The 25,851-nt window shown below is 44.0% G+C and overlaps 1 protein-coding gene across 3 annotated transcripts in view; it reads right to left on the reverse strand.

Moving 5' to 3' along the window:
- The window catches only part of LOC115135228 (KH domain-containing RNA-binding protein QKI), a 109,273-nt gene that overhangs the window by 13,867 nt on the left and 69,555 nt on the right, over positions 1-25,851 (reverse strand). For all 3 annotated transcript variants that reach the window (XM_029669697.2, XM_029669696.2, XM_029669695.2), the window contains exon 4: positions 20,765-20,908. In XM_029669697.2, coding sequence (XP_029525557.1) covers positions 20,765-20,908 — 144 coding nt within the window. The remainder of the gene's footprint in view (positions 1-20,764; positions 20,909-25,851) is intronic.

The following is a 25,851-nucleotide window of genomic DNA, read 5'->3' on the forward strand; positions in this document are numbered from 1 at the left end:
GCAATGTTAGCTAAATTGACGCGAGTGCTAACGATCATCTTTATTTTAGTTTGCTTATACTTGTATATTAGCTGATGAGAACATTTTGCTAGCATGTTATAAAAGTGAATATTGCTCTTCAGCCTGCCCTACACCCGACCAAAAGCCCGTGACTTGTCTGATAATCAATCCATATGATTTTGTTTCAATGAATCTCGGTCTATATATTTGGTTAATTGATCTCTGGCTGGACAAGAGGAAGTGGTAGCTCATTTATTCGTTTGCTCATCTATCCCTGATTAGAAACATTTAGCATGCAATAATGTAGCCTACATCAACTGTATTATTTATCTATTGACTCACATAGTAAGTAGCCTTATACACTGAGTGTACAAAACATGAAGAACATCTTCCTAATATTGAGTTGCACCCCCCTTTTGCCCTCAGAACAGCCTCAATTCCTCGGAGCATGGACTCGAAAGCTAATCAACAGGGATGCTGGCTCATGTTGACTCCAATGTTTCCCACAGTTGTGTCAAGTTGGCTGGATGTCCTTTGGGTGGTGGACCATTCTTGATACACATGGGAAACTGTTGAGTGTTGTCTTGCCCATTCACCTTCTAAATGGCACACATACATGCACAATCCATGACTCAATTGTCTCAAGACTTAAAAATCCTTCTTTAACCCGTCTCCTCCCCTTCATCTAAGTGACATCAATAAGGGATCACTGGATTCACCTGGTTCGTCAATGTCATGGAAAGAGCAGGTGTCCATAATGTTTTGTATAGCCTTATATAAAGGCTATTTTCCTATCGTCCCAATCCTGACTCCTGTCTCGCATGAAAATCCCTAACTTCATTCTATAATCCATAGGCTGCATTATCAAAGCACCTCTTGCCTATGCACGTCGTCATACTTTTAACATATTACATCCATAACAGTTCTCCTGCTTCTCTGAGCTGTCTCGTATTGCTGCACGCGAGAGCTTCGCTAGAGAATGTGTGCTCAACAAAAGGTATGAGAGTAGATATGGATATTTTTTGGGGGTCCCTGTTAAGATATCTTGATATTTAAACAATTTCCTCTCCTCATCTCCCCTGTTATCCATGAGCTGATCCGCTATCTGTATTATCATCAACTAGATTTAGCCAAATCTGAGATATTCTGTCATTCGTTGGAGGTCATCTAGCGACGGTAGCAACCTTTGGTCATTTGACTTTAGTTTGACTGGCGTTACAACGTTTGTATGATTCAGCAACGCTATAGCCTACTCGGGGTGTGCTTTGTGCGTTCTGAGCGTGCTCTGCATTGAGATAGCCTATGCCTACAGCTGAAATGCGCTGAATTAAGTGAGGAACACAATACATTTATGAACAGCCTGTTTCATAACAATTCATTGGCGATCAAAGTTACTCTGTCATTACTAAATATCAGTTTCACTTGCTGTGAAATCTTTACATAGTGGCACAGCCAAGCCAGCAATGTGGCACAGCAACAGTCTTAGCTGGGAGAAAACTGGCATAGTGACCATATCTTGGTTTTAAACGCTTTAAATGGGCACTTCCGATTTTTGCATTATTTCCCGGCACTCTCTGAATAAATATGAATTATTCCCAGTATTGAAACTTGGTAGATTTTGGGGGAAATATTCATCCCTACCAGTAGCTAGCTTGCTAGCTCGCATGCCAATCAAGTCTAACTAAAGCTACTGGCGAGTTTATCATGCTTGTGACATTATGCCAACTAGCTAACCGCAGATCATTTGTTTTCACTTGTCACATTTGTGCTCGCTGCGTTTTCCCTGTGCCCGTGTCATCGATGGCACTTGAGAGTAGGCTGTGCACCGCTCTGTGTCTCTTCCTAAATCGTCCTTGTACAGAGCCAGAGAACAAGCCACATGTATCACAAGGCACCAACAGAGTCAGGTAGACAAGTTGATTCAATTTCTCTTTCTGCCCAACATCCTCTTCTGGAATATATTACACTGCTACCGCTTCCTTATAAGTTGTTTCCATCCCTCGGCTTTACTTTCTTTTGTTTCTCTATCTCTCTACTGCACTTCCTCTCTGCCTCCCGCTGTGACAGTGCTGCCATGGGCCCTTTCTGATCCTGCAGCTAAACCCTGCCAAGCACAGACACAAATGCCCACTCTCTGTCTCTCTCTGCACAACTCGCACAGTAGCGCAGCAGCCAGCCACAGTGTGTGTGTTCCAGTGTGTGTGTGTGTGTTGTATGCTTCAATGTGTGTGTATGTGTGTTTGTATTTCTTTTTAAGCATTGTGTGTACGGGTGTGTGTGCGCGTGCGTACGATTGTGAGTAAACGGTTGTGCTTCAACGTGTGTGTATGTGTTTGTGTGTGCTTGTGTTCGGTGTGTGTGTATGTGTTTGTGTGTGCATGTGTTCGGTGTGTATGTGTTTGTGTGTGTATGTGTTTGTGTGTGCATGTGTTCGGTGTGTGTGTGTTTGTGTGTGTATGTGTTTGTGTGTGCATGTGTTCGGTGTGTGTATGTGTTTGTGTGTGTATGTGTTTGTGTGTGCATGTGTTCGGTGTGTTTGTGTGTGCATGTGTTCGGTGTGTGTGTGTTTGAGTGTGTATGTGTGTGTATGTGTTTGTGTGTGTGTGTGTGTTCGGTGTGTGTGTGTGTGTGTGTTCGGTGTGTGTGTGTGTTCGGTGTGTGTGTGTGTGTGTGTGTGTGTTCGGTGTGTGTGTGTTCGAGTGTGCTTTTACAGTTTACACTCGCTCAGTTTCTCGTAGCTTGCAGCACACATCAATAAGGTCAATTTCAGTCAAATCCATCTGCTCCAGACGATAAACCCTTTTAATCTGGTTCTTGGTTTTGCAATATTGCTTCCTATCCGTCCCTATCAGCACATGCAGTGAGCCTACGGTTTGGAGTGCTTTGCATTATCCAATGTGGCGGGAAGGTAGAACCCATGAATTCAGATCCAGCTTATCCCATGGCCATGCTAACATGCCTAGCCGTGCAACAGTGCACACCTACAGTAGCATTTAACTCTCAAAAGCCGCTTTCAACAGATCCCTTATGTCTTTGCTCAAAATGGTTTCACCACTTTAGTTCGACTGATTTATGCTAAATGCAGATGCCACTTCCATTGGTTTTGGTCCTCGTCAGCGTTTTGAGTGGTGAACGCATGTTCAGATGTGATTCCGTCTAGATTGTGGAAAGCGTGCCAGACGGAAACATCTAAAAGGATGATGCTGGGGATTCAAAAGGGGAAACGATTCAATCATCATGCCTTGTTCTGATGTGGAAGAGAGATACAACTCTCGCTTGTCATGCATAACTGAACCTTCCATTTCTGGTTTAGTGGAGGGAACACTACAAAAGGTACATGTGCTTTACAGTCAGAACTCCCCAGACGACTGGGCTAACTTTATCCCTATAGGTACTGAACAGAACACAATTACAAGATGAAAATGTTACTGCGGAAAAGATGTCACTCCACAGCCATTCAGATATTAATAGAGCTAATGTCAAACCCAGTGCTGTCTAACTATCTCTCTGTGTGTGTGTGTGTGTGTGTGCGTGAGTACACGCTATACAATCTTCATTGCCATCGGAAATCTGGTTTGGGATCAAATACCATCCTGTACCCAATCAGAATGAATCATCAGGTGTATTGGTTGAAGAGGTCTCAGAGTTGTGGGGTTGATATATTTTGTCTCAGTGTCGGCCACTGATTTCCTTCCCACTGCTGCGAAGGGAGACCGTGAGCGTTGAGCTGTCGACGTGATGAGCAGAATACCTGTGTGTGTGTGTGTGTCTGTCTGTCCGTGTGTGTGTGTGTCCAGTGGCACAGCCCTCTTTTGTGAGCCTGCTCAGGTCAGGTCGTGCGGAATGCTTTTTATGTCAGCTTGCATAAAGAGGAATAATTCCGCTGCTATTCATCAACGATCACTTTGACTGCCAGGCCACCCCTTTCCCCTTAGACTGGATCTCTCTCTCTCTCTCTCTCTCTCTCTGAATGTTGTAAAATAGGATCAGCAACAACTATCGCTTCCTCCTATTTTACAGAACAAATTCCAATAAACATTTAGGGTCACAATTCTCATTCAATTGTGTCTCTTGTCCATGTGTATATTTCAGGTAAATGACATAAAACAAATGCAAAGTTGAGTGATGATGGTGATATAACACAGTGTTAAAAGCGAGTCTGGCTATCTAGAACCAAAAAGGGTTCTTCGGCTGTCCTCATAAAAGAACCCTTTGAAGAACCCTCTTTTGGTTCTTAGGAACACTCACTCTCTCCCTCTCCAGTCACGCATCCCGCTCCCAGAGTACAGCTGCCGCCTCTGAGCATCCCCCTCCCCTCCTTCCTCGGTCCTGGCAGCCAGCCATCCTCTCATGCCTTTCCTGTCTCTCCCCAATCACACGGACACTCCGACCAGTTTCCCAACAACCAGTTTCTCCCCAAACTTTAAATCCAGTTATGACACATCTCTACTTGCACCAGATCCAAGAGAGGGGGAGTCACTGGAGCTAATGGGATCAGCCATTTGAGAGGCTCTGATGAGGGACAGAGAAGAGGGATAGTTGGGCCTGGAGTTTAGTCAACTGCAGGCCAAGGGTTTTCCTTTCCAGAGACACGGTTCCACTGAGGGAGTTGCATTAATTAGTGCGCAGCTGTAGACAAGCAGGAGTGTAGAGCTGACCATTGCACTGCACCACGCCCACCCTCCCTTCTAGCTGAGACAGAAACAGGACCCAGAGACGCTGTACAGAGAAAAGACTGTGGAAAGGCCCAGTTTCCTGTTTGTTTTCACGCACACGCACACACACACACACACACACACACACAGACACAGAGAGACGCATGTGGATACACACACGTACGTACAGGCACGCAACATCAAAACGCACATCCGCACGCGTGCGCGCACGAGAGATAAAGACTCGTGCGCAGATACGCAAATGCAACCACACACACACACAAAGACACACACAGTACGCCTCAGAGATTACCTCAGCATTACAGCTTCATGAGTGTAATTGGCTCTTGATCCAATATATATGTTAATTAGAGTTGCAGCACCCCTTTTAATTGTCCTAGCGGGGTAATTAGATGAACACTCGTTAAAATGCACATTGTAAACAGCGTCCATGTTTACCGCAACAGTCCCACTGTTGTCACCATGGAGACCAGACACCACGGTGGCAAAAGCAACCATGTTAAACAACTATATTTGCACTACACAATATATGAAGGATCTGACTTATGCAACCCAGAGGATATGGGGGATTTTAGGGTCAACAAGTTGTTACACAATTGAATGTCCAAACAGCAACAAAAGTCTGTTTGATTATGTAAGGTTCAAACAACATACCTTGGGCTGTCTCTCCTTTGTCTCCGGGCTAACACAATGGAGAGATGAGGAGGGTAAAATTAGACCACAGGTTATTCTGAGAACAGTCTGGGGTTGGGCGGGGGAAAAGTATTTCCTGGTTGGACAGGACATGGCTGAGGGTCACAGGGAAAGAGGTGTGTGTGTGTGGTTGTGCCTTCAAATGACGGATTTTGTTTAAACTATCACAACAAAGCTGATGTATTGGCAAGTGTTTGCATATGTACAGTGCAATCAGAAAGTATTCAGACCCCTTGACTTTTTCCACATTTTGTTACCTTACAGCCTTATTCTAAAAGGGATTCAATTTATATTTTTCCTCGTCAATTTACACACAATACCCCATAATGACAAAGCAAAAAACAGGTTTTTTAGAAATATTTGCAAATGTATTACAAATAGAAAACTGAAATACGACATTTACATTAAGTATTCAGACCCTTTACTCAGTACTTTGTTGAAGCACCTTTGGCAGCGATTACAGCCTCGAGGCTTCTTGGGTATGACGCTACAAGCTTGGCTCACCTCTATGCATATTCACTTTACAAATGACCTCGACTAACCTGTACCCCCGCACATTGACTCAGTACCCCCTGTATAGAACCTCGTTATTGTTATGTCATTTTCTTATGTTACTTTAGTTTATTTAGTCAATATTTTCTTAACACTATTTCTTGAACTACATTGTTGGTTAAGGGCTTGTATAAGTAAGCATTTCACGGTAAGGTCTACTACACCTGTTGTATTTGGCACTTGTGATAAATAACATTTAATTAAATTTGTATTTGGGGAGTTTCTCCCATTCTTCTCTGCCGATCCTTTCAAGCTCTGTTATGTTGGATGGGGGGTGTTGCTGCACAGCTAATTTCAGGTCTCTCCAGAGATGTTCGATCGGATTCCAAGTCCAAGCTCTGGCTGGACCACTCAAGGACATTCAGAGACTTGTCCTGAAGCCACTCCTGCATTGTCTTGGCTGTGTCATTGGGTCATTGTCCTGTTGGTAGGTGAACCTTCGCCACAGTCCGAGGTCCTGAGCGCTCTGGAGCAGGTTTTCATCAAGGCTCTCTCTGTACTTTGCTCCGTTCATCTTTCCCTCGATCCTGACTAGCTTCCCAGTCCCTGCCGCTGAAAAACAATCCCACAGCATGATGCTGCCACCACCATGCTTCACCGTAGGGATGGTGCCAGGTTTCCTCCAGACGGGATGCTTGGCATTCAGGCCAAAGAGTTCAATCTTGGTTTCGTCAGACCAAAGAATTTTGTTTTTCATGGTGTGAGAGTCCTTTAGGTGCCTTTTGGCAAACTCCAAGCAGGCAATCATGTGCCTTTTACTGAGGAGTGGCTTCCGTCTGGCCACTACCATAAAGGCCTGATTGGTGGAGTGCTGCAGAGATGGTTGTCCTTCTGGAAGGTTCTCCCATCTCCACAGATGAACTCTGTCAGCGTGTCCATCAGGTTCTTGGCCACCTCCTTAACCAAGGCCCTTCTCCCCCGATTGCTCAGTTTGGCCGGGCGGCCAGGTCTAGGAAGAGTCTTGGTGGTTCCAAACTTTTAAAAAATGTTGGTACCCTTCTCCAGATCTGTGCCTCAACACAATCCTGTCTCAGAGCTCTACGGACAATTCCTTCGAACTCATGAATTAGCTTTTGCTCTGACATGCACTGTCAACTGTGGGACCTTATATAGACAGGTGTGCACCTTTCCAAATCATGTCCAGTCAATTGAACTTACCATGGGTAGACTTCAATCAAGTTGTAGAAACATCTCAAGGATGATCAATGGAAACAGGATGCACCTGACCTAAATTTCAAGTCTCATAGCAAAGGGTCTGAATACTTATGTAAATAAGGTATTTCTGTTGTTTGTTTTTTTAATACATTTGCAAACATAAAAAAAAAGCAGTTTTCGCTTTGTCATTATAGGTTATTGTTTGTAGATTGATGAGGATTTTTATTTTTAAATCCATTTTAGAATAAGGCTGTAACACAACGAAATGTGGAAAAGGGGAAGGGGTCTGAATAGTTTCCAAATGCGCTGTACGTGGGTAGTGTGGACGAGCTAAGATGAGGACGAGCTAAGTATATTTGTCCACCTGTGTGTGTAGGTGTATTGTGTGTATGGTAACTAGCCACTGTGTGCTCTCTCTCGCACACACTTATTTGAAACTGGGAGAGAATTCAAAGTCATGGTTGGTCACAGGAAGTGAAGGGGAGCCGGGGAAACTTAAGGAAGCATTCGGCATCTCGCCTGATAATCTCTGAGAGTTCCCTGCGCTAATCGGGGCGCATGGAGCTTTCACGTTGATTGGCTTTGGAGAGAAAAAAAGAGAGCGGGAGAGAGAGCGGCGTGGTGTCCCCAGTGCATGAGGTTACTGTGTGTGATCTCTGCATGTTAATAGGCTGCTCTGGTGGAATGCTTCGACATGACTGCATCACTGATGACTGTGAGACACTTGTCTGGGAGATGGAATGAAGGACATGCTAGTGTTGAGATGCTAACGTGGTTTGATAAGGTTAATAGCACAATCAATCAATATCAATTCATTCGTTTTATGAAAGGTACGCCATCAGCAACGTTACATGTGTGATTTCTTCTTGCTTTCTTGTGGATACAGGAGGCCTGTTGGGGCGTTTTTATATGAGTTGCAGTATAAACACAAGCCTGATAATATAATAAAGCTATTATTTACCTAACTTTGTCTAACATGCCTGTAGTGAATGCTATGGCATCTGTAATAGCTGTAAGATTGTGTAATTTCAGCGGTAAGGTTGTTTACTATGATAAGGTTGTTATTAAGGTTGGCTCGCGTCTAAAATAGGACAGTATTAATGTGCCCCTTTCCCTCTCATAACTATGGTGCTAGGGCATTGAAATGGGACATACTTCTCCTTGTCCCCAAGGTTAGAAGGATGTACACACAAGTCCAGTAAGGTTGGGGTTTTATGACTTCTGTGAATGACAATTGATGTTTTGGGTGAAGAGCAAAGGAGAGAGTAATCTACATTCACATGAGCTGGGTACATCAGGAACGAATGGTGCACGGATGGACACACACACTCACAAATAAACACTCACACACACATGCACACCTACGATCAGAGGCACACAGTGCAGGCAAACACACTGGCTTACTTACGCAGGGTACCTCTTCCCATCAGAATACAGATCAGAAGTGACGAGGATGGGAGAACAAACTCCTTAATCTCTCTAGGGTAGGGGGCAGGATTCGGAATTTTGGATGAAAAGCATGCCCAAATTAAATGGCCTGCTACTTGGGCCCAGAAGATATGATATGCATATAACTAGTAGATTTGGATAGAAAACACTCTAAAGTTTCCAAAACTGTTAAAATAGTGTCTGTGAGTATAAAATAACTGATTTAGCAGGCGAAAACCTGAGGAAAATCCATTCAGGAAGTCGTTTTTCTTTTTTGGTTTTGTAGTTTTCTATTCAATGCTATTACAGTATCCATTGACTTAGGACTCCATTTGCAGTTCCTATGCCTTCCACTAGATGTCAACAGTCTTTAGAAATCGTTTCAGGCTTGTATTCTTATAAATGAGGGAGTAAGACCAGTCTGAACGAGTGGACCCTAACGTGACCCAGAGTTTTTTCAGGCGCATGTGCATTTCTTGTTTACCTTTTATATTGACAACATTATTGTCCAGTTGAAATATTATAGATCATTTAGGCAACAAAAAAAAAACCTGAAGCTGGAATATAAACATTGTTTGACATGTTTCTATCAACTTTACGGATACAATTTGGATTTTTTTGTCTGATTGTTTTGACTGAGTTTGAGCCTGTGGATTAACGCGCTGAAGAAAACGTGCTAACAAAACGGAGGTTTTTGGATATAAATTCATTGAATAAAAGGAACGTTTATTGAGTAAATGAATATCTTCTGATTGCCACCATATGAAGATCATCAAAGGAAGGGATTAATTTGATCTCTATTTCTGAGTTTTGTAACGCTTCTGCTTGGCTAGTACCTGTTTGTAATAATTTGTGAACTGGGCTATGTTCTGGGCTAGGTATGTTCTGGGCTAGGTATGCTTTCGCCGAAAATAATTTTATAAATATGACACTGTGGTTGGTTTAACAAGAAGTTAATCTTTAAACCTATGTAAAATATGTTTTGTTTTCTGAATTTCTATAATGAGCATTTCTGTAATTGAATTTGGCGCTCTGGAACCTCAATGGATGTTGGCCAGATGGGACGCTAGCGTCCCACATACCCTAGAGAGGTTAACTGCACAAATCAACGTTTATTGGTCGCGTACACAGATTTTCAGATGTTATCACAGGAGCGGTGAAATGCTTATGTTTCTAGCTCCAATAGTGCAGTAATAGCTAGCAATATAATAACAATACATACATAATCCAAAAAGTTTTAAAAAATTAATGAGAAATGAAGGACTATCAGAGTGAGCAATATCAGCACGAGCAATATCAGAGTCCGAAATATACAGTGCATTCGGAAAGTATTCAGACCCCTTGACTTTTTCCACATTTTGTTACATTACAGCCTTATTCTAAAAAGGATTAAACACATTTTTCCCTCATCAATCTACACACAATACCCCATAATGACAAAGAAAAAAACTGGGTTTTAGAATTTAAAAAACAGAAATACCTTATTTACATAAGTATTCAGACCTTTTTGCTATGAGACTCGAAATTGAGGTCAGGTGCATCCTGTTTCCATTGATCATTCTTGACATGTTTCTACAACTTGATTGGAGTCCACCTGTGATAAATTCAATTGATTGGACATAATTTGGAAAGAAACACACCTGTCTATACAAGGTCCACACAGTTAACAGTGCATTCTTAAATGGAAGAAGTTTGGAACCACCAATACTCTTCCTAGAGCTGGCCGCCTTGCCAAACTGAGCAATCAGGGGAGAAGGTCCTTGGTCAGGGAGATGAACAAGAACCTGATGGTCACTCTGGCAGAGCTCCAGAGTTTCTCTGTGGAGATGGAAGAACCTTCCAGAAGGACACCCTCTCTGCAGAACTCCACCAATCAGGCCTTTATGGTAGAGTGACCAGACGGAAGCCACTCCTCAGTAAAAGGCACATTAAATTCCACTTGGAGTTTGCCAAAGGGCACCTAAAGGACTCTCAGACCATGAAAAACAAGATTCTCTGGCCGGATGAAACCAAAATTTAACTGTTTGGCCTGAATGCCAAACATCACGTCTGGAGGAAACCTGGCACTATCCCTACGGTGAAGCAGGATGGTGACAGCTTCATGCTGTGCGGATGTTTTTCAGCGGCAGAGAGTGGGAGACTAGTCAGGATTGAAGAAAAGATGAACGGAGCAAAGTACAGAAATATCCTTGATGAAAACCTGCTCGAGAGCGCTCAACACCTTAGACTGGGACAAAGGTTCACCTTTCAACAGGACAACGACTCTAAGCACGCAGCCAAGACAATGCAGGAGTGGCTTCATCTCTGAATGTCCTTGAGTGGCCCAGCCAGAGTCCGGACTTGAGCCCGATCGAACATCTCTGGAGGGACCTGAGAATAGCTGTGCAGCACCGGTTCCCATCGAACTTGACCAAGCTTGAGAGGATCTGCAGAGAAGAATGGGAGAAACTCCCAAAATACATGTGTGCCAAGCTTGTAGCTTCATAGCCAAGAAGACATGATGCTGTAGTAAAGGGTCAGAATACTAGAACTATAATAATAATACTAGAAATTAGCAAAAATGTAAAAAAAAAAAATGTTTTTGCTTTGTCATTATGGGGTATTGTTTGTAGATTGATGAGGGTAAAAAACGACTTAATCCATTTTAGAATAAAGCTGTAACGTAACAAAATGTGGAAAAACCCAGCAGCGTTGCAGTTCTTGACACAAACCGGTGCGCCTGGCACATACTACCATACCCCATTCAAAGGCACTTAAATCCTTTGTATTGCACATTCACCTTCTGAATGGCACACCACACATACACAATCCATTTTCTCATGGCTTAAAAATCCTTCTTTAACCTGTCTCTTCCCCTTCATCTACACTGATTTGAAGTGGATTTAACAAGTGACATCAATAAGGATCGTACCTTTCACCTGGATTCGGGACTCTAACCCGGAAGCTTATAAGAAATCCCGCTATGCCCTCCGTCGAACCATCAAACAGGCAAAGTGCCAATACAGGACTAAGATCGAATCGTACTACACCGGCTCCGTTGCTTGTCGGACGTGGCAAGGCTTTCAAACTATTACAGACTACAAAGGGAAGCACAGCCGAGAGCTGCCCAGCGACACGAGCCTACCAGACGAGCTAAATAACTTCTATGCTCACTTCGAGGAAAGTAACATTGAAACATGCATGAGAGCATCAGCTGTTCTGGACGACTGTGTGATCACGCTCTGCGCAGCCGATTTGAATAAAACCTTTAAACAGGTCAACATTCACAAGGCTGCAGGGCCAGACGGATTACTAGGACGTGTACTCCGAGCATGCGCTGAACAACTGGCAAGTGTCCTCATGGACATTTTCAACCTTTCCATGTCTGAGTCTGTAAGATCAACATGTTTCAAGCAGACCATCATAGTCCCTGTGCCCAAGAACACTAAGGTAACCTACCTAAATGACTACTGACCCGTAGCACTCACATCTCACGCCTTTGTTCCATTCATCCTGACCACACGATGAACGGAGAACCCTGCTAGCTGTATGGATTGGGACAATATGTTTGGAAAGAGAGCCATGATTCCATAAAACAGAGTATGTTACAGTCCCTTATGTCTCTCTGAAAGGAGATCCTCGCCCTGAGCTACGTGTACTTTGTTGTCCATGAGTAATACATATGTACTTGAAACTGATGGATGGTTTGCTTGCCATCTGAGCCTGACTACAACCCCACCTCTCCTCCCTCTACTCCGGTGTCAACGTTTTGGAGTAGCACCCGGGATGAATGGGGCTACCTCGGGAAGTCGAAACAAAGATAAAAACAGGGCGACCGTGTCTGTCGACGGCATCTTGTCAAGTCTTTGAAAATAATGGAAGTTTCAGAAACCCAAAACAGTCTCCCTTTAAACTCAGTTGACTGTTTGGCATGGCACAGACAGAAGGGCCAGCTCTCTCTACAGTAAATTGTTTACCCACCATTAACCCATGCAGTTAAACAATGGGCACGGCGGGCATCATTTGGGCATCATTCCCCAGCACCCTTATCTTCCTGTAGAAGCTCAGCCTTCACAACACGCTAAAAGAGCGCCACAGCGATGTCACTTCCTCCCCAATCTGTCTGTCTGTCTCCACATCTTAAAATCTTCCAAAAAACCTTTTCAAAAACAGATGAGGAGATTTGGGTGTAAAAAATGCATGTCCTTGTCCATTATTCATCTTAAAGGTTGCATTCTAATTGGTGGTCTGGCGGAGGACTGGAATTGCTATCCGCTCTCAAAAAAGCGTCTCATCTCTATCCTTTTCAGAGCCAAACAGTCTGGAATGTAATAGTGAAGAAATGTGTTGATATAGAGATTGCTGTGATAAGTGTTGGAATGACCTATTGTAATGTTACTGTGTCTGTTATGTATTCATAAGGATTCATGGATCATGTTGAACTGTATTTGAGTGTGTCTCAGAGACAATGAATTTGGTATTAGAGCTTTTAGGCACCCGTGAAAGGTTTCTGTGCATAGGGTAATTTTGAATTGTTTTGCAAATAACAGTCTTTTTTTCTGCTATTGATCAAGCCCTTGAAAAAGAGTCTGCTAAATGACTAAAATGTCATATGGATAGATCTCTAACAAAATACATAGAAGACAAATAATTCACTCTTAATTCATTTGTGAAACATTTTTGAGTGCTGTTGTATGATCCACTCCATTTCAGTCTCGCAGAGGTCAACAAACACATCCGTCTTCATTTCTCACACGTACAAAAATACACTGTTGACATTTTACAAAGGTCTGTAATAGGTATCATTGAAGTCAAGTGCTCCATTACACAGTAACCGCCCTGTATGTGTGAAATTAGACGTTTTCTTGACAGAAGGTAAATTCTCAGAACTGGCCTTTATTTCAGAGGTGACATTATGTTTCACACAAGCCCCAGGATGGCAGTCAGGCAGCTGGTGAAATATCTACGCAAAACAGCACAGCGGCACTAGATTCATTTCTCTGTCTGTCGACTCTCAAAACAGTCTCTTTTTTACAGGCCTAATCACTCACTACCAGAGGGGAGGAGGTGAAAGAGGAAGAGGGGTGCAAGAGCCGTCACTACAGTCCCTGGTTCGAATCCAGGCTGCGTCACATCCGGCCGTGATTGGGAGTCCCATAGGGCGGTGCAAAATTGGCCCAGCCTCGTCTGGGTTTGGTCGGGGTAGGCCGTCGCTTGTTAAATAGTTATCCTTAAATAAATGTACAAAATATTTCTAAACAACATAGGCGATAGGGTGAGGATGGAGATGGACAGCTTGTTTCCCAGAGCTTGGGGGGTCCTTGCCGCTGTCTGAATACAGGGGCAGTCAGGGAGGAATTCAAGCCTTTCTTTTTACAGTCACATGGCTTGGGCTCTTTTGAAGGCCCGGGACGAGAGCCATTCAACAGGTTGCCACGGAGACACATTTTCTAAACCCCCTTCACCCCATTACCCCATTTTTTTCTGCCAGATACCCAATGTAAGGGAGGGGAGGAGAGAGGGAGAGAGAGGGAGCCGTTGGGTGCGAGGACAGAGGGGGTCATGTACTGGATTGATTCAGTGAGAAATACTTAACTCTCCAAAATGATTTAACAGAGAGGGAAAGAGAGGGGGAGAGAATGTGTTATAGTCTTTGTGTTTGAGAGAGAATGAGACAGAGAGGGAGGGACAGGGGAGACAGAGAGAGGGAGAGAGAGAGAGACAGAGAGAGAAAGGGAGCCAGAGAGAAATGGGGAGAGATGACCTCTGAAGCCCAGAGCGGAGAAGGGAAGGAAAGGGGAGAGGAAAGCCCCACAGAGAGCATTATCCAGCCCCGAAGGAGCAGAAAGCCCAGTTCAAGATTTCCACACTCCAGTTGTAAACAAAGGCTCTTTTGATGGTCTTTCTCCCTCAAAGACCTAGATGACTACTCAATCATGTGACCAGAGAAGAGGTCCCTGCTGTTCACACATATAGGTACCAGAGCCACACACGGAGACACACAGTTACCAACGCACATACACGCACACACTCCCTCTCTCTCTCACAGACCTACTCTCACAACTTCACATAGCTGCAGATCAGTCACATGCATAAGCTGACATGAATCAGAATCATACACCTCTTCATGCATCCATGCACGCACGCACACACGCGCACACACACACACGCACACAACATCCAGCCACCCCACCTAAACGCACACACCGGCCGAGTCTCACGCACATCTGAACTCTATTCAGCTGGGTTGACCCTCCCTCATGGGTCCTGGGCTGGGGCCCTGCATTCTCAGAAACAGTGAGCAGCAGAAAAACATGTCATGCAAGAGAGGGTCTATTGTGCTGCACAGGGAACAGATGGGAACTCCCACAAACCAGTGGGCTTTTGTCCACAGCCATTCTGCACTGCTCTCTCTTCACTCATAATACAAGTCTGTACAAATGTCGAGTACAAATGCCTCTGCTTCCCTCTGCTTCCCTCGACTCTCTTACCTAACACATGGCTGATTCTCCCTGGCTTGTTCACCCAATTGATCTTAATCAAGTTCCCAACCCCCTAAGGATGTGCGGGAATTGCAGAGGCATATCCAGCCCCTTTAAAGTATCTGCTAGTGAGAGTGTATTTGATCCTGTCTACAATGTGTCAGCTGTCTGTGACTAACCCCCATTGAACGGAACATGCTGGAAAATCCCTCCACTGGAAACTTGCCGATGTAGACTCTAAGTCAAATTCACAAGTGGCCAGGAATTTGTAGCAATGCACCTAGCCTCCTAAAATCTCAGGAGAACTCAAGGGCATCTCAAGACAAGAGAACATGTTGTACGGATGTGTGTGCGCAATATTATAGCACCAGTTCAAGCTTGTAGTATCAGTGTGTAAAATGTTGAGACGACAGTGAGAGTTTACAGACAAATTGTGTGGAGCAAATGAGTCTGAGAATGAGCATGGCAGTGAGAGAGCGAGAAACAGAGAGCAAGTGAGACGGAAAGAAACAAAAGCTGACAAACCCAAGAAATGGAGAGAACCGCTGAGTGTTTCCCTCGAGACAGCAAGTGTTTCATAAAAACTGTCAATTGTAGATGTGTCCTCCTCCGCTAAGGGCTAAGGAGGAGACTTGACTGACAGGCTGGGCTGGGTTGCAGGAGGTTTGAGTCCCAGACGCAGTGTGTTCTGTTTACTCAGGTTCGCCTCGCTCAAACACTACACTGGCACAGCTGGCCAAGCCTACGTGGTGGGATGAGGGACACACACACACACACACACACAAATCCTCCACCATTTGAATTCCACTTGATCTTTGAGCCCGGACAATTAGAGCCTGCATCTGTCTGTCAGAGTGGTGGGGGCCAGGAGCCATTGCGAGGCCCTGCTGATAGACAGGACTTTAATTAAAGGTGGTCCCCTCAGCGCCGGCCGTTTAGGCTCGGAGTCTGTTTGCTACTGCTGCTACTACTGTCTACTGGGGAGGCACAGAGTAAAGACAGGCAGCAGAGAGAGCCTCCACTGCTATCAATGACAGCGTTACGCAGTCCTTCCAGGATTTTGCCATTCTGCGATCTCATTTGTTTTGTGTGCAAAATCAACAATTCCTTGCATATTATGCGAGGGCTCGCAAAATTTGACGAATCAGTATTATTATTATTATTACTATTACGGCATAAAAAACAGTCAAATCTCCGCAATATTACTGTATAAAACTTTCGACCACCTCGTTCAAAAAGAGGGCTCGCAATTTAAACCGATCACCGCACTTTTACTGCATAAAATGGTTCAATCAAGCTACACGTCAAAAAACTTCTCCCCCGTCACAGATTTGATGGTAAAAATGGGATCAAAATGTTTGCTAATTGCCATGCAAAAGGTCAGAATTGCTGCAGCAAATCAGCACATTTTTCTCACAACTATCACAACCAAAAAACATGCAGGGACTGATTACATCAGGTGGCTGTTGGCATGGGTGCTTTTGATGTCTACTTTTTTCTTATTTCTTTATATATTTCTTACATTTATTATACACACACACGCGCACACACACACACACACACACACACACACACACACACACACACACACACACACACACACACACACACACACACACACACACACACACACACACACACACACACACACACACACACACACACACACACACACACACACAGCCTAGTGCTGAAGTTCCACGTCTTCCTATTTACTGTACTAGGAATTGACACGAGAGTCTTTTTGATACGCTGGTGTAGGGAAGGAGGTTTAAGAGTTAAAGGCATGAATGTGACAGGGATGATTCAACATGGTTAAGGTCAGTGTAAAGGTTCATTCAACCAGTGGACAGACAGAGGGGTCTCACAGGCTAACATCAGCTGACTGACTTACCACCACGTTCTTCGGCTGGAGGACAGTCTTAAGAGTACCTAGAAAATCACATGTACTACCGTAAACACTTTATGAGTACAGTACATTTAGATCGGAGTTTCTTTCATTACAGATCATTTGACTTTACATTAAGACTTGACAGGAATTTCTCATTTGCAACAATCTGTTACAGATGAGCAACTTTCACCGGGGGACATGTCCCCTCCACATTCTGAAATTGCATTTTTGTCCCGCCCCAGTTTTATCATTGGAATGTGATACAAAATGAGGCAACAGTTTGCTTTAGGACCATGCGGACGCCCCTGAACGTCGGGTAGGCTGTTTGGAGTGTTTTATCAGACTGGATTTTATTTAAGAAGAAAAAAAATAAAACAAATCTTATTGTCCCCCCCACTTCCAAAACCAAAGTTGCGCCCCTGCAGATGAGTAAGTCAGGGAGTTACGCACACTCCTGCTAGAGTGCACACACACATTTACACACGCAAATGATTATGTCCCCCTCATTTTGTATGGCTCAGTGGCAAACTGACGATTGCAGAGGGAGTAGTACAGCCAGACAGTCGGCATAGTCACACAGGGGACTGGTCTTACTCATGCTACAATGCCAGTGATGATAATTGCTTTTGGCACGGTTGCTGGTCACTGAACGCTGCAAGCACACAGGCACTGCTACCGCTGATGATAATGATTATGATAATGTTCTCAGCGTAGAGATTTCCAGTTTTTATGGTTCTTAGTAGGTGATGTGATTGCTATGTAGGTGATGTGATTGCTATGTAGGTGATGTGATTGCTATGTAGGTGATGTGATTGCTATGAAGGTGATGTGATTGCTATGTAGGTGATGTGATTGCTATGTAGGTGATGTGATTGCTATGTAGGTGATGTGATTGCTATGTAGGTGATGTGATTGCTATGAAGGTGATGTGATTGCTATGTAGGTGATGTGATTGCTATGTAGGTGATGTGATTGCTATGAAGGTGATGTGATTGCTATGAAGGTGATGTGATTGCTATGTAGGTGATGTGATTGCTATGTAGGTGATGTGATTGCTATGAAGGTGATGTGATTGCTATGTAGGTGATGTGATTGCTATGTAGGTGATGTGATTGCTATGTAGGTGATGTGATTGCTATGTAGGTGATGTGATTGCTATGAAGGTGATGTGATTGCTATGTAGGTGATGTGATTGCTATGTAGGTGATGTGATTGCAAGCTATTTGCAGCTGGATGTCGTTCATGAGTGTATGCATCATGTATGCATCTGAACCTGGAAGGTACTAAATGTGAACCACAACTGACAGCTCACCCGATTCATACAACTGTACCACCAACCAGCGTGCTAATGTCATTCTATCCTATACGTGCATTGCTATGCACCACGGCAGGCATCTATCCTATATGTCTAGAGATAGAAAACTCCCAGCAACCTGTGTCACTCCACTGCCCAACCGACGACGGAGCAGAACTGGCAGATTGAACGTCAACCGACGTGTTCAATCTGTATGTAAATGTCTGCGGGGATTAAGGAGCTCTTTAGGAGAGTTGGAGAGGAAAAGCTGCCGGCTGTTATCTTTACACAAACAGTGGGAAAAACACATCCCCTTCTTTATTTTCTTTGTTTGCGACAAGCCCCTGGAGGCAAACGCTGGTCCCGTTAATGGATTGTATACACAGGGTTGTTGGGTTCACTCCTTCACTCACACACGCTGCCTCCCGGCCAGGCTCTATCCATAGGATCACACTGGCCACTCAGAGGGGGGTTAGGGGGAGAGGATGGGAGTGTGGGAGAGAGGAGATGCTCGAGGGGAGAGGAGGGGTGGAAGGGGGGGGGGGGGGCTAGATGAGAGGAGAAAGGGGAGAGAGGAGATGGTAGAGGGAGAGGGAAGGAGAGAGAGATACTGTCATGTGGGTGGGTTTTGGAGCAGTGGGGACAACAGAGACTGTTGTTTTACAGTGGTTTTACCTTTAGGATGCTGGTATCTCTACTCTGATAGCCGGAACATTAACGTCTGTTGTTGGTGGAAGCCTGAGGCCCAAGGGAGAGTGGCATCCCTTTATTAGCTAATAAAGCTGGCGAAGCCCTAGTACCAAGGCAAAGCAGCAGATATGCCTCATCACTTCACAGTCTTTTAAAACGTTTGCCATCAAACAAATGTCAATATGTTGCCTATCCTCGTCAGAGCAACGCCTGGAACAGCGCTTGAAGGCTTCCTGTTCTTGAGAAACAAACATCCTGAAATCTGTGGTTTGAAAACTTTCACTGACAAGCAACAACACACTTAAAACTACAAATCAAAACTCTCCTAGCAGTTGTAGTCCTATATCTACCATTAACAGGGTGTGTATACGTGTGACTGCTATGGCCCTGTGGTGGGATGCTGATCACGTCATTTCCTAATCTGTTCCTCGTTAGCCAGTGAGTGAGTCATTCCCACCCAAAACAGCCCTGCTTCCAACTAACATCTACAGCTCAAACCTACGTACAGTAAATACAAAATCACACTCCCACCTACCTTGACTCCCATCCAGGTTCCTCAGATGCCTGACCTTACTCGTCTTGTGTTCGTCATTCATTTACGAGCGGTAATTTGATCAATGAGGACCAGCTACACTGGTCATGCTTTCTGTGTTAGCAGCCTGTCAGAGTCTGTGTATGACAGCATAACCTAGAGAGCACCTATGACCCCATAGGACCTTGCCAGCCAATCACGTGATCTGACGGAGGCCCTCCAATGTCACGCTGTCCCAAATAGACTCCTGACAGACACAGAAGAGGAGCCAACTTTTTACTTCCCAGAAACATCTTCAACAGATGGGTTGGGAGACATGGGCCGGCTAAACTCGGCGACATCATGCTAACTGTAGGCTAACACATGGAAATCCAGCACGGCCATTCATCTATGCTGGGGTGTAATGTATCAATGAAGGACACATGTAATATGATACAAAGATTCCTCCAAGAGTGAACGACTTATTCACCCACGATCCTCTTTCAACACTATTTCATGGTCATTCATTCCCTCACACACCCGTTCTGTAGGTCATTTCAGTCTGTGCGTACACACGCATAACTAGAGTCCATCGGTGGTGAATCTCATGTGCTATTTCAACCCTTAGTCCTTTGGGTTTATTTGACCAAAAGGCCGTTTTTATCCTTTAAGTCAACAATGCTTTAAGAACTGAAAATAGTCCCTCCAGCAGACTGAGACGATGACACCATCCTGCAGGTTCCTTCCTAAACATCCCCTTTCTCACTATGATGGAAACTCTCACTTCCTGTTCATCAAGTGACACCAAGGAAATGAAAGGGAGAACATGTGGAGGATCAGCAAAAAACTCTCTCTCTCGCGCCCGCTCACATGCAAGCCGCCGTGCACGCACGCACACACAAACACATGGACGTCTTTGGTATTGATTTCTCTGTCAAAGAAACAGGCTGTATGTTTTTTTGGAGGATATAAATATAGTCGTATAGCTTTAGCAACTGACATAAAAGCTGACTACTTGAATGTGCAATCAGCGGTAATTCGTTTTAAAGGGCAATTGCGTTTGTGCTGATTCTATAACGCTCAGCTGATTTGAATGAAATTCTAATATTAAGCTGTTGGCTAATACATCATTTCACTGCAAGAGTGATGACCATTTTTGCATGCGCACACACGCACATTATGGCACATCATCTTGCACGTGACTCTTTTAGCACAGAAATACAATCTAGAGTGAACTACAACCAATCCATTTTCACCACTTGATATTTGCTTCCTCAATATAATAATACACATGACATCAATTTCAGCTCTTTAAATAAACACATCTGATTGGTGACATTTCTGAGAGCTTTCTTCTGAGCCATGCATCACAGGCCCTCGGCGACAGGAAGTGACACGGGGCCACTGACTCACCGCAGGCACCAGTAGTTTGTTGACCTCCTCCACGGCCCTCTTCAGCTTGATCTCAGCGCGGTTCTGAGCGTCCTCCACCGTGATCAGGACATGCAGGTCCTCATTGAGGTGCTCCCAGTTGGGCTTTCCTCGGTTCTGCTCCTCCTGAAAGAAGGGGGGGGGGGGGGGGGGGGGGGAAGAGTTAAAAACAAGTCCAAAGGCTGTATTTCATGGGCCGGTTACCCAGACACAGATTAAGCCTAGTCAAGGACTAAAAACATTCTCAATGGAGTAGAGCTTTTTAGTTCAGGAGTGTCTGGGAAATATACTGAATAAAAATATAAACGCGACATGTAAAGTGTTGGTCCCATGTTTCATGTGTTGAAATAAAAGATTCCAGAATTTTTGTGCACAAATTTGTTAACATCCCTGTTAGTGAGCATTTCTCCTTTGCCAAGATAATCAATCCACTTGACAGATTTGGCAAATCAAGAAGCTGGTTAAACAGCATGATCATTACTCAGGTGCACCTTGTGCTGGGGACAATAAAAGGCCACTCTAAAATGTGCAGTTTTGCATCTCCTTTTTTTTTTAAGGTATCTGAGATCCACAAATGCATATCTGTATTCCCAGTCATGTGAAATCCATAGATTAGGGACTTATTCATTTATTTAAATTGACTGATTTCCTTATATGAACTGTAACTCAGTAAAAAAAAATATAATTGTTGCATGTTGCGTTTATATTTCTGTTCAGTGTGGCATGCCCTGAGTGTACAAAACATTAGGAGTATCTTCCTAATATTAAGTTGCACCCCCTTTTTCCCCCAGAACAGCCTCAATTCATCAGGGCATGGACTCTACAAGGTGTCGAAAGCGTTCTACAGGGATGTTGGCCCATGTTGACACCAGTGCTTCCCACAGTTGTGTCAAGTTGGCTGGATAGGGCCTCCTGAGTGCTTGAAGCATCACTACAGAACCGGGTTCAATCCCAGGCTGTGTCACAGCCGGCCGCGACCGGGAGACCATGAGGCAAGGCCCAGCGTCGTCCGGATTAGGGAGGGTGTGGCCTGCCAGGATGTCCTTGTCCCATCGCGCTCTAGCGCATCCACGCTGACACGGTCGCCAGTTGGACAGTGTTTCTTCCAACACATTAGTGCGACTGGCTTCCGGGTTAAGCAGGCAGTGCGGCTTGGCAGGGTAGTGTTTCGGAGGACGCATGGCTCTCGACCTTCGCCTCTCCAGAGTCCGTATGGAAGTTGCAGCAATAGGACAAAACTGTAACTACCAATTGGATAACAGGAAATAGGGGAGAAAAAAAGAGTAAAAATGATAATAATACAAAAATGTTTTCTGGATGTCCTTTGAATGGTTGATCATTCTTGATACACACGGGAAAGCTGTTGAGAGTGAAAAACCCAGCAGCTTTGCAGTTCTTGACAAACTCAAACCGGTGCGCCTGGTACCTACTACCACACTACGTTCAAAGGCACTTCAATCTTTTGTCTTGCCCATTCACCTTCTGAATGGCACACACACAATCCATGTCTCAATTGTCTCAAGGCATAAAAATCCTTCTTTGACCTGTCTCCTCCCCTTCATCTACACTGATTGAAGTGGTTTTAACAGGTGACATCAATAAGGGATCATAACTTTCACCTGGTCAGTCTATGTCATGGAAAGAGCAGGTGCTCCTATTGTTTTGTACACTCAGTATATGTGTTTTGATGACGATCAATGGTCAAATATAGCTCCCGAGTGGCGCAGCGGTCTAAGGCACTGCATCTCACTGCTAGAGGCGTCACTACAGACCCTGGTTCGATCCCGGGCTGTATCACAACCGGCTGTAATCGGGAGTCCCATAGGGCAGCGCACAATTGGCCCTGTGTCGTCCGGTTTAGGGGAGGGTTTGGCCGGTGTAGGCCGTCATTATAAAATAAGAATTTGTTCTTAACTGACTTGCCTGGTTAAATAAAGGTTCAATAATATATATATATATATTTTTTAAATATGATCAACGATAAATGGTTAATGTATGTGTAATTTGCCCCCTTCAAATGATAACATAATACAAAATTGGGTAACACTTCACTTAACACACAGCATCATAACCCTTTATGACACGGTCATAATATGTCATAACACTGTCATGACATATTTACACCTGTTGTGACATATATTGTGTTCTTTTATGGCTGTTATGACACCCACATAAGAGTGTCAAAACCCACAAAACAAGGCAAAATATTCCATTACACCATAGCCTACTTGTCAACAGTATGTTTATGTTATTTAAAACATTTCTGACATTGACCATATTCAATTATCATTGTAATTGTGCACACAATGATGTGAGACATGCACCTGCCCCAATGCTCTGTTTCGGATGACTGGGATGAATGCAGGAGCATATTTAGCAGCAGGACAAGACACCATCTTTGTGACTGATGACCGACATAAGGGCATGTACGCGATTGGTCTATCTGGCTTATATGATCAGGATGGTCATGATGCTTCTCGACAGTGTCATAAAGTGTATGTTCTACAAGTTCTTTAAAATATTATTGAAAAAAACTGTAAAGAATTCATTACAACAACAAAGGACTTAAGACAAAAACACATGTCAATAAATGTGGGTTTTGACACTCTTATGTAGGTGTCATAACCAGCCATAAAATAACACAATATATGTGGCAACAGGTCTAAATGTATGGGTCAGTGTTATGGGACGGGGGCTGGGGTTAAAAAAATATATAAATGACATAAATATCGGACAAAACACACAACCATGACAAAAGAGACAACACTACACTACATAAAGAGAGACCTAAGACAACAACATAGGAAGGCAGCAACACATGACAACACAGCATGGTAGCAACACCACATGACAACAACATGGTAGCAGCACAACATGGTAGCAGCACAAGACATGGTACAAACATTATCGGGCACAGTCAACAGCACAAAGGGCAAGAAGGTAGAGACAACAACACACAACACAAAGCAGCCACAACTGTCAGTAAGAGTGTCCGTGACAAGTTCGGTGAGTTGTTATGACATATTATGACACGGCTATGACCGTGTTATGACACTGCGTGTCAAGTAAAGTGTTACTCCAAAACATGTTCTCTATAGGTATGGTCAACGTGTCACTGCCAGAAGAGAGGAGCTCTCAAAGGGAGCCATGTCAAAGCTCTATGGACTTGTTGAAATCCCCACATTCCTCAGACCTCACTGAGAGCGTAACGGTTTCCCTCTTTCACTTATTCAATATGCCGTAGCTAATCTGTTCAAAATGAGGCAAAAAAAAATAGCCCGCGTTACTTCAGTGCCTCCACGTGAGAGTCGAAACGCTGCTGTCTAGGTCAAACAATGGTCTGAACTATAGACAGACAGGAGGTTAAGCAAAGTCCCCTGGTGCCTTTGACGTAGCTTCTCTCCACTCTCTAACAGGGCTCGACACGATACAACCTGAATTGTTGTTAATAACGCAGCAGCTCTTTTCCTCTGGTCAACGAAAACCACAACGTTGTTTGATTACCACCAGTACTAACTAGGTAGACTCCCATCACATAAACATGCTTCCAGCTTTTAGAATGACAAGTGTGTGAGTGGGTTTCATTCAATTCCAGCCTCAATATTAGCATGGAACGTGTTGAGAGTGATGGGAATAAGACAGCATAATACAACGCCGACATGTCGCTCTCTGCTTCCTCACCAACCCAGAACTACAGAACAAACAACAATCCCCCATTACTGAACAACGGAGAGAGAGAGAGAGAAAAACACACGGCAAACAAACAAAAACACAGCATATCCGAACAGACTCCACTTTGATCTGCCTAAACCCATGACACCGCAGTGGAAGACAGGACGCACACTACATGACATCAAAGGTGGCGTTCCTCTACAAAGAGGCTTGTATACCTATCCCAGAGAGAGAGAGAGAGAGAGAGAAGAGAGAGAGAGAGGAGAGAGAGGAGAGAGAGAGGAGAGAGAGAGAGAGACTGCGTACAGGCAACCTCAGATCAGGGTTGTTTCTGTTGAACTGGAATGAAGCCTTTAGGCTGAAACAGACAGTGTGTCTGGTGTGTGAGACTCACCGTGCACAGTGTGTGAGCTGGCGGGAACAAAGAAAATAGATGTGGTTTGTTAATCAGATTGTATAGATTGTTAATTGATTTTAAGATCTGATCTAGTTAGTAAAGAAGTGATTGATGTTCAGGAAAGTGGAATTTGGACTCCATTATTTGGACTAGGATATTTTGTCACATGAGGCTGGTGAGAGGAGGACAGCTCATAATAATGTCTGGAATGGAGTGTATGGAATGGCATCAAACACCTGGAAATCATGTGTTTGATGAGTTGGATTAACATTCCACCTATTCTGTTCCAGCCATTACTATGAGCCCGTCCTCCCCAATTAAGGCGCCACCAACCTCCTGTGTTTGGAGTACGGAATTGCGGTAAAAGTACATGAACAAGTCACTTGTGTTTCGATAACATTTTTCTATAAAATAACGAGTGTGAACCTGACACCCCCTAGTTTCTTTTCAAGTGTCCCAGCTTCAACAGTGCTATTGTGCATGCTACAAATCTCCATATTATTTGAATAAATGCCGGAATGCTTTGCTTTACATGACATGTGAATCAAAGATGACCCCATTTAAATAAGGGAGTTTTGTTCAGGCAGGGGTGGGGCTGCGCGGCAATAAAAGCCATTCTCCTTTCATCTGCCACCTTTTAAACAGGGGAATAAAGAGATGTGGAGGAGAAAAGATGAAAGACACATCCTCTAATTGACTTTGTCACAAGAAAAAGAAGCCTGGTAAAATATTCACTCATCTCCTCCTCCTCCCTTCTCATATTTGGTGTTTTCCTCCTCATGGCTCCCCAAATGAAAAATCTAAATCTGATTAAGACAACAAAGGTATACATAAACAAATATTTCTTCTCACTCTAGTTGCAAATGGGAAATTGATGGCTTGCGGTCTGTGATTGTTCTCCCACTGTCCGCGTATTTTCAGCAGAGCAGTGATTTAGGATTCCAATGCCTTTATCTGAAAAGCACTTATTTTAAATTGTCTGTTTATTTGAGTTTGTCTG

Source organism: Oncorhynchus nerka, linkage group LG10 (genome assembly GCF_034236695.1).
Source record: "Oncorhynchus nerka isolate Pitt River linkage group LG10, Oner_Uvic_2.0, whole genome shotgun sequence".
NCBI classification, from domain to species: domain Eukaryota; kingdom Metazoa; phylum Chordata; class Actinopteri; order Salmoniformes; family Salmonidae; genus Oncorhynchus; species Oncorhynchus nerka.